This window comes from Nerophis ophidion, linkage group LG08 (assembly GCF_033978795.1).
Source record: "Nerophis ophidion isolate RoL-2023_Sa linkage group LG08, RoL_Noph_v1.0, whole genome shotgun sequence".
NCBI classification, from domain to species: Eukaryota; Metazoa; Chordata; class Actinopteri; order Syngnathiformes; family Syngnathidae; genus Nerophis; species Nerophis ophidion.
In genome coordinates this window covers 6,871,263-6,884,401 of record NC_084618.1, presented here as the reverse complement: position 1 = coordinate 6,884,401, position 13,139 = coordinate 6,871,263, and the positions used below count along the sequence as shown (strand labels likewise).

Below are 13,139 nucleotides of genomic sequence, written 5' to 3'. Positions count from 1 at the left end.
CGAAGGAGCGTTCCAAACAAGATAGAATAATCACAACGCCTCCTTTAGAAACCAGACTTTGCGGAATTCTACAGAACTCAGCAAACACATTTGGAACCTCAAAGTCAATAATGTTGAATATTCAATAACATGGCAAATTCTTGCATGCAGCACACCTTACAACAGTGGTAATAAAAGATGCAACCTATGCTTAAAAGAGAAACTGTTTATTATATATCATCCAGATCTATCATCCCTCAACAAGCGCAGTGAAATCATTTCAACATGCCGCCACAGACGGAAACACCTCTTAGGTAACACGTGAGCCAATCACCACGCCCCTACGCCTGCCTGTACCCACCCACTCTGTGCCCTATATAAACCATTGTATGTGAATGCTTCCATTAAAATCTCCTGATGATTGAGGGAACCCCTCATGAAACAGTTCTGTAGAGATGAAGTAGTCTTGTGATTTTTTTCCCACACCTATATATATATATATATATATATATATATATATATATATATATATATATATATATATATATATATATATATATATATATTCAAACCCCGTTTCCATATGAGTTGGGAATTTGTGTTAGATGTAAATATAAACAGAATACAATGATTTGCAAATCCTTTTCAACCCATATTCAGTTGAATGCACTACAAAGACAAGATATTTGATGTTCAAACTCATAAACTTTTTCTTTTTTTTTGCAAATAATAATTCACTTAGAATCTCATGGCTGCAACATGTGCCAAAGTAGTTGGGAAAGGGCATGTTCACCACTGTGTTACATCACCTTTTCTTTTAACGACACTCAATAAACGTTTGGGAACTGAGGAAACTAATTGTTGAAGCTTTGAAAGTGGAATTCTTTCCCATTCTTGTTTTATGTAGAGCTTCAGTCATTTTAACAGTCCGGGGTCTCCGCTGTCGTATTTTACGCTTCATAATGCGCCACATATTTTCAAGTGGAGACAGGTCTGTATGTACCTTTCAGCGTTAATGTGTAAGTTACCCATGCCTTGGGCACTAATGCACCCCCATACCATCACAGATGCTGGCTTTTGAACTTAGCGTCGATAACAGTCTGGATGGTTCGCTTCCAGACTGTTCGGATGACACAATGTCGAATATTTCCAAAACAGTTGGAAATGTGGACTCGTCAGACCACATAACACTTTTCCACTTTGCATCAGTCCATCTAAGATGATTTCGGGCCCAGAGAAGCCGGCGGCGTTTCTGGATGTTGTTGATAAATGCCTTTCGCTTTGCATAGTAGAGCTTTAACTCGCAGTTACAGATGTAGCGACGAACTGTATTTACTGAGAGTGGTTTTCTGAAGTGTTCCTGAGCCCATGTGGTGATATCCTTTAGAGATTGATGTCGGTTTTTGATACAGTGCCATCTGAGGGATCGAAGGTCACGGTCATTCAATGCTGGTTTCCGGCCATGCCGCTTACGTGGAGTTATTTCTCCAGATTCTCTGAACCTTTTGATGATATTATGGACTGTAGATGTTGAAATCCCTACATTTCTTGCAATTGCACTTTGAGAAATGTTGTTCTTAAACTGTTGGACTATTTGCTCTCCCTGCTGGTGGCCATGATTGTAAACAATGTGCGGATGTGAGGAGCTCCACAACCCGTGACATCACGCGCACATCGTCTGCTACTTCCGGTACGGGCGAGGCTTTTTTATTAGCGACCAAAAGTTCTAAACTTTATCGTCTATGTTCTCTACTAAATCCTTTCAGCAAAAATATGGCAATATGGCGAAATGATCAAGTATGACGCATAGAATGGACCTGCTATCCCCGTTTAAATAAGAAAATCTCATTTCAGTACGCCTTTAATAATTCATAACAACATTAATTTGAGTCATTATCATTTTATTTTTTCAATGATTAATTAAAAAACAGCCCTTGCATCATCTTTGTGTTTCCAGAAAAAACATTGCAACCTTTCACATTACATTTCACATTTGCTCTTTTATTCCACTTTTTAATGTTTTTTTTTTTTTTAATAGTATTTGTAGACTGTGCTAAAAAATAGCTGGCCGAAAATGGCCCCCAGGCCGCATTTTGGACAAAACCACACAAAAGCATAACAATAAATATCATATATACACTTGGACGCAGGGCAAATAAATACAATTTAAAGACAACTGATATTATTTCCATTGTGATTGGTTTGGATGGTTATTTTAGCGCTTTGCTCATAGCCGCCGCCAAGTGCTCCGGTGTTGGCTTCTCCGCCGTGCAGCTGACGCTCAGACCCTCCGCCAACATGGCGTCCCGTGTCGTGGGCCCGATGGCGGCAAACTGGACACAAAAACTGCGTAAAATACTTTTCATTTTGGAGGTTATGCTTAATTGACTCACCTTTATTTGTGCAAGCCGCTCACCAGCTAATCTCCGCACGGTCTCCAGGCTAAACGTGACTCCTGACGGGCTAAAGAAAGCTATGCTGGCCGGGAGGCCCTGGCAGGGAGACAACACAAACGATACAGGCGGGAGAAAAAAAATAAAAAAATTTTAGGAGTTGAGATTTACCTGCTCTGCAAAATAATTGCAAAGATTTTTCTCCACATCTGGATGCCCTGCTGTTTGATAGACAGTCAGCGTCTCTAAAGGAAACCCTGGTGGACAAAAAAGGAAGTGAATCGGTATAGTTTTAAATCCGAAGTGGCACCTGTAAAGCCGAACACACCACACTGGCTTGAGGGTGTATATATATATATATATATATATATATATATATATATATATATATATATATATATATACAAATATATATGTATGCATATATATATATATGTATACATATATATATATACATACACACACACACATATATATATATACATATATATATATATATATATATATATATATATGTATACATACATATATATACACACAAACATATATGTATATATATATATATATATATATGCACACATACATATATAGATATATATCCACACATACATACATATATACACATAAATATATAAATCCTACCTTGTTTACTTCTGTGACAACCTCCTTTTAGTTGTTTAATCAATCAGAACGCACCAAACATGGATAAGTGTGGAGAGAGTATTTTGCTATTTTTCCCATCATGCCTCGTAATTTTGATTTTTTATTTCATTTTTATGTTGATTGGACGTTAGTTTTTAGAATATCCACAAAGTTAAATGAGCAGGTTATGTTGTGTGACCATTTTTTTTTTTACTTTCTGCACTGGATGATTTGTTTTCCCCTCCACATGATTAGGGAAGGTTGTTTGGATTTAAGTATATTAGAGGATGTTGTGCTGTTTCTATTGCAAGTTTAATTAATAGTTGAGGTAAATTCGTGGGCCAATGGATGGTGTAAAACTGGTAGCTGGATAATTATTTAAATAAAGTTTATTATTTATTTTAATACATTTTTATAATATCCATAAAGTTATATTAGCAGGTTGTGTTATGTGTGACCAATTTGTGGGACTTTCTGCACTGATTGATTTTTTTTTCCTGCATCATGACTAGGGAAGGTTGTTTGGTTTGGATTATATTAAGAAAATGTTGTGCTGTTTCTCTTGCAAGTTTAATTAATAGTTGAGGTAATATTGTGGGCCCCCAGATGGTGTAAAACTGGTAGCTACATAATTATTTTAATTAATTTTATTAATTAATTGTATTAATTAATTTCATGGGCCACCAGATGGTGACAAACTGGTAGCTGGAGAATTATTTTAATTATTATTATTTTATTGATTAATTTCATGGGCCTCCAGATGGTGACAAACTGGTAGCTAGAGAATTATTTTAATTATTAAATAATTTAATCAGCCTCCAGATGGTGACAAACTGGTAGCTAGAAAATTATTTAAATGTATGTTATTATTAATTTTAACACATTTTTATAATATCCACAAAGTTAAATGAGCAGTTTGTGTTATGTGTGACCATGTTTTTGGACTTTCTGCACTGGTTGATTTTTTTTTTCCCTGCATCATGACTAGGGAAGGTTGTTTGGATTGGATTCTATTGGAGAATGTTGTGTTGTTTCTCTTGTAAGTTTAATTAATAGTTGAGGTAATGTTGTGGGCCCCCAGATGGTGTAAAACTGGTAGCTACATAATTATTTTAATTAATTTGATTAATTAATTAATTTCATGGGCCACCAGATGGTGACAAACTGGTAGCTGGAGAATTATTTTAATTAATATTATTTTATTGATTAATTTCATGGGCCTCCAGATGGTGACAAACTGGTAGCTAGAGAATTATTTTAATTATTAAATAATTTAATGGGCTTCCAGATGGTGACAAACTGGTAGCTAGAAAATTATTGTATTTTATTATTAATTTTAACTAATTTTTATAATATCCACAAAGTTAAATGAGCAGGTTGTGTTATGTGTGACCATGTTTTTGGACTTTCTGCACTGGTTGATTTTTTTTCCCCCTGCATCATGACTAGGGAAGGTTGTTTGGATTGGAATATATTGGAGAATGTTGTGTTGTTTCTCTTGCAAGTTTAATTAATGGTTGAGGTAATGCTGTGGGCCACCAGATGGTGTAAAACTGGTAGCTACATAATTATTTTGATTAATTTTATTAATGAATTTCGTGGGCCGCCAGATGGTGACAAACTGGTAGCTAGAGAATTATTATAATTAATTTTATTTTATTAATTAATTTCATGGGCCACCAGATGGTGACAAACTGGTTGCTAGATAATTATTTTAATTATTTAATTAATTTAAAGGCCACCAAATGGTGACAAACTGGTAGCAAGAAAATTATTGAAATGTATTTAATTATTAATTTTAACTAATTTTCATAATATCCACAAAGTTAAATGAGCAGGTTGTGTTATGTGTGACTATGTTTTTGGACTTTCTGCACTGGTTGATTTTTTTCCCTGCGTCATGACTAGGGAAGGTTGTTTGGATTGGATTATATTGTAGAATGTTGAGTTGTTTCTCTTGCAAGTTTAATTAATGGTTGAGGTAATGTTGTGGGCCACCAGATGGTGTAAAACTGGTAGCTACATAATTATTTTAATTAATTTTATTAATTAATTTCATGAGTCACCAGATGGTGACAAACTGGTAGCTAGATAATTATTTTAATGATTAAATAATTTAATGGGCCTCCAGATGGTGACAAACTGGTAGCTAGAAAATTATTTAAATGTATTTTATTATTAATTTTAACTAATTTTTATAATATCCACAAAGTTAAATGAGCAGGTTGTGTTATGTGTGACCATGTTTTTGGGCTTTCTGCACTGGTTGATTTTCTTCCCCTGCGTCATGACTAGGGAAGGTTGTTTGGATTGGATTATATTAAGAGAATGTTGTGCTGTTTCTCTTGCAAGTTTAATTATTGGTTGAGGTAATGTCGTGGGCCACCAGATGGTGTAAAACTGGTAGCTACATAATTATTGTAATTAATTGTATTAATTAATTTCATGGGTCACCAGATGATGATGAACTAGTAGCTAGAGAATTATTATAATTAATTTTATTTTATTAATTAATTTCATGGGCCACCAGAAGGTGACAAACTGGGAGCTAGAGAATTATTTTAATTATTAATTAATTTAATGGCCAGTCAGATGGTGACAAACTGGTAGCTAGAAAATTATTTAAATGTATTTAATTATTAATTTTAACAAATTTTTATAATATCCACAAAGTTAAATGAGCAGGTTGTGTTATGTGTGATCATGTTTTTGGACTTTCTGCATTGGTTGATTTTTTTTTTCCTGCACCATGACTAGGGAAGGTTGTTTGGATTGGATTATATTAGAGAATGTTGTGCTGTTTCTCTTGCAAGTTTAATTAATGGTTGAGGATAATTATGTGGGCCACCAGATGGTGTAAAACTGGTATCTGGAGAATTATCTTAATTAATTGTATTATTTATTTTCATGGGCCCCCAGATGGTGACACTCTGGTAGCGAGAGAATTATTTCAATATAGTTTATTATTAATTTTAATATATTTTTTATAATAAACTGGTAGTTATAGAATTATTTTAATATATTTTGTTATTAATTTTAATATGTTTTTTTTTATAATAAACTGGTAGCTAGAGAATTATTTTAATTAATTGCATTATTGATTTTTATAATGCCCACAAAATGTGTTGCTATGAGTCAACTTACTTCGACATATTGTGTTATTTAAAACATTGCCTGTAGTTAAAAGTTTTAACCCGGTAACGGATTATTACGATTTTTAAGCAAAAAATAGATAAATTATGTTCCCCCTTAGAGGACATCTTACCATTTTCCCTTAATGCCGTTGGTAGGACTTCTCTTTTGATGGAGCCACATGGGAAGAAAAGTGGAGGAATATCTTTGTCCTCCCCTGCATCAACATAGAAATGCAATTAAGATCGACTTTTAACCTCCAGTGTGGAAAATCAGAATGCTAAAATACTAGTGCGTACGTTCAATAATGACCCGCGACAGGACCTCTGCCGTCCCCGTGTCCTCGCCAAGGGGGTTTAGACCGATACCGCCCACTGCGGAGGAGAAAAAAAACACAGTAAAAAGTCATATAACGTCACAGTAGTGTTGTCTCGTTAGGCTGTAAAAAGACAACAAAGACAGCAAGACACACTTCAGGAAGCACTTCCTCGCTCGCTCAGAACCCGACAATTTTCTGCCACTTGTGCACGGCCTTTTTCACCAAAGGGCGCTAACTGCTCCTCGCGCTTTAATGTCAGCAGCAGGTGTGCGTTCTCCAACAGTGGGAGTGGGAAGGTAGGCACTGACCTGTGACCGCTAAGATCAAGGTGGTTTTGCGATGTGCGTTATTATTTTCTGTGTCTGTGTGGGGTTATTTTGGACTGATGTAAGAGCTCAGAGGTTGACAAAGTCGTTCAAATCTCCCAGAAGTGCCTCGACTTGGAAATTTTCCGGAGCTGATTTCCAAAAGTGCGAAAAAAAAATCACATCTCAAAATCATTCAAAATTATACCCCAAGATAAGTGTTAATAATCTCAATATAGTCGTATTTGTTTGTTTATATATCTGTCCTTATAATCCTGAACTATGAAGTCAATCTAAGCATTCAATCATGTTTTTTGTGCTGACTAAAAATGTCTGTCCGAGGCCGCGACAATGAAAAACCACAAAAATGTATGCTGATTGGACGTTTGTTTTTATAATATCCACAAAGATAAATAAGCAGGTTATGTTATGTGTGACCATGTTTTTGACTTTCTGCACTGGTTGATTTTTTTTCCTGCACCATGACTAGGGAAGGTTGTTTGGATTGAACCTGAAACTTTCATTAGTAGATTGCACAGTATTCCGTACAATTGACCACTAAATGGTAACACCCCAATACATTTTTCAACTTGTTTAAGTCTGGGTCCACGTTAAATTAGATTGGGTTGTATTAGAGAATGTTGTGTTGTTTCTCTTGCAAGTTTATTTAATGGTTGAGGTAACCTCATTTCTAAAAGTGCAAAAAAAATCACATCTCAAGATCATTCAAAATTATACCACAAGGTAAGTTTTAATATTCTCAATATATTTGTATTTGTTTGTGAATATATCCGTCCTTACAATCCTGAGTCAATCTGAGTATATAATCATGTTTTTTGTGCTGACTAAAAATGTCTGTCTGAGGCCGCAACCATGAAAATCCACAAAAATTTGTTGATTGGATGTTTGTTTTTATAATATCCACAAAGATAAATGAGCAGGTTGTATTATGTGTGACCATGTTTTTTTTTACTTTCGACACTGGTTTATTTATTTTTTTCTGCACCATGACTAGGGAAGGTTGTTTGGATTGAACCTGAAACTTTCATTAGTAGATTGCACAGTACAGTACATATTCCATACAATTGACCACTAAATGGTAACACCCGGATAAGTTTTTCAACTTGTTTAAGTCGGGGTCCACGTTATATTAGATTGGGTTGTATTAGAGAATGTTGTGTTGTTTCTCTTGCAAGTTAAATTAATGGTTGAGGTAACCTGATTTCTAAAAGTGCAAAAAAATCACATCTCTAGATCATTCAAAATTATACCCACAGGCAAGTTTTAATATCCTCACTATAGTTGTATTTGTTTGTATACATATCTGTCCTTATAATCCTGAACTATGAAGTCAATCTAAGCATTCAATCATGTTTTTTGTGCTGACTAAAAGTGTCTGTCCTCCACAAAAATGTGTTGATCGAATGTTTGTTTTTATAATATCCACAAAGATAAATGAGCAGGTTGTATTATGTGTGACCATGTTTTTTTACTTTCTACACTGGTTTCTTTATTTTTTCCTGCACCATGACTAGGGAAGGTTGTTTGGCTTGAAACTGAAACTAATATTAGTAGATTGCACAGTTCAGTACATATTCCGTACAATTGACCACTAAATGGTAACACCCCAATAAGTTTTTCAACTTGTTTAAGTCGGGGTCCACGTTATATTAGATTGGGTTGTATTAGAGAATATTGTGCTGTTTCTCTCGCAAGTTTAATTAATGGTTGAGGTAATATGATTTCCTGAACTTCCAAAAAACACATCTCAAGATCATTCAAAATTATACCAGAAAGCAAGTTTTGATATCTCCACAATAGTTGTATTTGTTTGTATACATTTCTGTCCTTATAATCCTGAACTATGAAGTCAATCTAAGCATTCAATCATGTTTTTTTTGCTGACTAAAAATGTCTGTCCAAGGCCGCGACCATGAAAAACCACAAAAATTTGTTGATTGGACGTTTGTTTTTATAATATCCACAAAGATAAATGAGCAGGTTGTATTATGTGTGACCATGTTTTTTTTACTTTCTACACTGGTTTATTTATTTTTTCCTGCACCATGACTAGGGAAGGTTGTTTGGCTTGAAACTGAAACTTTTATTAGTAGATTGCACAGTACAGTATATATTCCATACAATTGACCACTAAATGGTAACACCCCAATAAGTTTTTCAACTTGTTTAAGTCGGGGTCCACGTTATTTTAGATTGGGTTGTATTAAAGAATATTGTGCTGTTTCTCTTGCAAGTTTAATTAATGGTTGAGGTAATCTGATTTCTAAAAGTGCAAAAAAAAAAAATCACATCTCAAGATCATTCAAAATTGTACCCAAAAGTTAGTTTTAATACCCTCACTATAGTTGTATTCGTTTCTATGAATATCTGTCCTTATAATTCTGAACTATGAAGTCAATCTGATCATTCAATCATGTTTTTTGTGCTGACTAAAAATGTCTGTCCGAGGCCATGACCATGAAAATCCACAAAAATGTGTTGATTGGATGTTTGTTTTTATAATATCCACAAAGATAAATGAGCAGGTTGTGTTATGTGTGACCAAGTTCTTTGACTTTCTACACTGGTTTATTTATTTTTTCCTGCACCATGACTAGGGAAGGTTGTTTGGTTTGAACCTGAAACTTTTATTAGTAGATTGCACAGTACATTACATATTCCGTACAAATGACCACTAAATGGTAACACCCCAATAAGTTTTTCAACTTGTTTAAGTCGTTTGTTTGTGAATATATCTGTCCTTACAATCCTGAGTCAATCTGAGAATTCAATCATGTTTTTTGTGCTGACTAAAAATGTCTGTCCGAGGCCACGACCATGAAAATCCGCAAAAATTTGTTGATTGGATGTTTGTTTTTATAATATCCACAAAGATAAATGAGCAGGTTGTATTATGTGTGACCATGTTTTTTTTACTTTCTACACTGGTTGATTTTTTTCCTGCACCATGACTAGGGAAGGTTGTTTGGATTGAACCTGAAACTTTCATTAGTAGATTGCACAGTACAGTAGATATTCCGTACAATTGACCACTAAATGGTAACACCCCAATAAATTTTTCAACTTGTTTAAGTCTGGGTCCACGTTAAATTAGATTGGGTTGTATTAGAGAATGTTGTGTTGTTTCTCTTGCAAGTTTAATTAATGGTTGAGGTAATCTGATTTCTAAAAGTGCAAAAAAATCCCATCTCAAGATCATTCAAAATTATACCAGAAGATAAATTTTAATATTCTCAGTATAGTCGTATTTGTTTGTGAATATATCTGGGTTTATAATCCTGAGTCAATCTGAGTATATAATCATGTTTTTTGTGCTAACTAAAAATGTCTGTCCGAGGCCGCGACCATGAAAATCCACAAAAATTTGTTGATTGGATGTTTGTTTTTATAATATCCACAAAGATAAATGAGCAGGTTGTATTATGTGTGACCATGTTTTTTGACTTTCTGCACTGGTTGATTTATTTTTTCCTGCACCATGACTAGGGAAGGTTGTTTGGTTTGAACCTGAAACTTTTATTAGTAGATTGCACAGTACAGTACATATTCCGTACAATTGACCACTAAATGGTAACACCCGGATAAGTTTTTCAACTTGTTTAAGTCGGGGCCCACGTTATATTAGATTGGGTTGTATTAGAGAATGTTGTGTTGTTTCTCTTGCAAGTTAAATTAATGGTTGAGGTAATCTGATTTCTAAAAGTGCAAAAAAAAAATCACATCTCAAGATCATTCAAAATTATACCCAAAGGTTAGTTTTAATACCCTCACTATAGTTGTATTTGTTTCTATAAATATCTGTCCTTATAATTCTGAACTATGAAGTCAATCTGAGCATTCAATCATGTTTTTTGTGCTGACTAAAAATGTCTGTCCAAGGCCGCGACCATGAAAATTCACAAAAATGTGTTGATTGGATGTTTATTTTTATAATATCCACAAAGATAAATGAGCAGGTTGTATTATGTGTGACCATGTTTTTTTTACTTTCTCCACTGGTTTATTCATTTTTTCCTGCACCATGACTAGGGAAGGTTGTTTGGCTTGAAACTGAAACTAATATTAGTAGATTGCACAGTACAGTATATATCCCGTACAATTGACCACTAAATGGTAACACCCCAATAAGTTTTTCAACTTGTTTAAGTCGGTGTTTGTTTGTCTGTTTCTCTACGTCAACCAGCAAGTGTTTGAATGGGAAAATTGTGATATTAAGTCAGCTCTTACCGGAGACTTCATTGGATTATGGGACCTCCAGCAGCAGCTGTCAAAAAAGCAGCAGTGATCTTGGCTCCTCCATGGCTTCTCTCAGAGACTCTGGCGTTCACCGCAGCCATCTGACTTTCAGGTATGACTTTTAGAATCTCACTAAAATACTATTAACACAATAAGCAGATAGGGGATTTTCCAGAATTATCCTAGTAAATGTGTCTAATTACATCTGAAACGCTACCACTGCCGCCGCCTGGAGCCGTCGCTTTTTCTTTTTTTTTTTTAGTGCCTCACTCTAACTTTCCTCATCCACGAATCTTTTATCCTCGCTCAAATTAATAGGGAAACGTCGCTTTCTCGGTCCGAATAGTTATTGCTGCTGGAGGCTATGATTATAAACTATGTGAGGATGTGAGGATCCCTACAACCGGTGACGTCACGCGCACCTCGTCTGCTACTTCCGGTACAGGCAAGGCCTTTTTATTAGCGATCAAAAGTTGCGAACTTCATCGTCGATGTTCTCTACTATATCCTTTCAGCAAGAATATGGCAATATCGCGAAATCATCAAGTATGACACATAGAATGGACCTGCTATCCCCGTTTAAATAAAAAAAATCTCATTTCAGTAGGCCTTTAATATTTGACCAATCACAACGGTTCAAGTACCATTGGAACAATTTTTTTTTTCCCAAGGTCTTTGCAATTGCTTTGAGGTATTTTGCATTTGAAATGTTTGGTCAACGTACCTTGTGACGGTAACTTACCTAAAGCGGCGGTTGCTTTCCCCACCACATACACGGACTTTGTGCTCCATTTGTCCCTCACTGAGCTGCTCCATTCTGTGCAGAAGTCCCAGCTTAATTGAAATGCATGATGTATTTTTTTTTAGTTACTACCTCACCTTCTTGTCTTTCCTTCATGCACATCTTCACAGCTTCCACCGCTCTCGGACTTGTAAATATGAGGCCGCCATACTTCTCTGGCTGGAAAAGCTTTAAAAAAAAAAATATATATATATATATTTTAATCTTGAAATGCATCAACTTCAAATAAGACATAACAGACAAACTGGTACCTTATCTGACAGGGTTTTTAATGAGACAAACTTAAAAGACAGCACAGGAAAAAGGGTCGCTTTCAGGCCATGTGATGCCAGCTCCTGAGGGATTGCAACAACAACAACCAAAAAAGGCTTTGCAAACATCTTATCAAAATAACAGTTATATTAAGTGCATTGCCTTTACCTTGATGTAAGGATCAGGCCCAGAGTCTCCATCTCTTGGCTCTTTCAGGAGCAAAACCAGCATCTTGACCAACACTGCTAAATATGAGGAATATAAGCAGCATGAGTGAAGTTAGTGCACTAACCTGCAGAGAGGGTGTGGTTGCACAAAAAGCTCGGCGACACCCAACAACTGTCAAGTGCATTAAACTGATAACTCCTCAGCTAGCATGTTATAAGGATCAGGCCCAGAGTCTCAATCTCTTGGCTCTTTGAGGAACAACAAAACCAGCATCTTGACCAACACTGCTAAATATGAGGAATATTAGCAGCAAGAGTGAAGTTAGTGCACTAACCTGCAGAGAGGGTGTGGTTGCACAAAAAGCTCGGCGACACCCAACAACTGTCAAGTGCTTTATACTGATAACATGTTATTGTTTACATTAGCAAGCAACACGCCGTGGTAAATGGGTATTTATGTACATCCGCAGCATGTAGGCGCTATAACAGTTAAAGCGGAGATGTCACTTACTTTATCTTACAAGTACTGTACGATGACGTGTGTTTAAAATAATTTCTGTCATTATTAAAATGTGTAAAATGTAGAGAAATCTTGAGTAGCTTGCGCTTACATCGGAGCACACGAAGACTGGCGATGTAGAAGGGGTGTTGTTATTTATAAGTTGTGTATTTTCGTCTTTGTCGTAGTTACGTATTCAAGACCGGTAATGCCTAACTTAAAATATTAAAAATAATTCTAATTTTGAATGCATATTTGATTGCACAAAGCGCCTAAAATGCAGTTTTAATATTTATCACCCCTTGGTTTAGGAGTGGTTTATTCCATTTTACGACCGCCACCGTTTGCCATTGGGGCTCTAACGCAGCTATCTCAAACTGGGCAGTCTTAGC

General features: G+C 35.5%; 1 protein-coding gene across 5 annotated transcripts; it reads right to left on the bottom strand.

Moving 5' to 3' along the window:
• Positions 1-1,989: 1,989 nt before the first annotated feature.
• Positions 1,990-12,898, bottom strand: uros (uroporphyrinogen III synthase). Of its 5 annotated transcripts, none has more exons than XM_061907562.1 (11): positions 12,584-12,894; positions 12,374-12,536; positions 12,250-12,326; positions 12,081-12,164; positions 11,907-11,997; positions 11,770-11,844; positions 6,446-6,520; positions 6,280-6,363; positions 2,544-2,629; positions 2,373-2,471; positions 1,990-2,312 (listed from the first exon to the last, which is right to left on the bottom strand). In XM_061907562.1, exons 3-11 carry the CDS (start codon positions 12,310-12,312, stop codon positions 2,190-2,192), a joined length of 780 nt encoding a protein of 259 aa, XP_061763546.1. In that variant the 5' UTR covers positions 12,313-12,326; positions 12,374-12,536; positions 12,584-12,894; the 3' UTR covers positions 1,990-2,189. The 5 variants fall into 5 exon arrangements, with proteins under 5 accessions (XP_061763546.1, XP_061763549.1, XP_061763547.1 ...); XM_061907565.1 differs by having other exon boundaries at positions 12,250-12,323; XM_061907563.1 differs by lacking the exon at positions 12,374-12,536 and having other exon boundaries at positions 12,760-12,898.
• Positions 12,899-13,139: the final 241 nt, after the last annotated feature.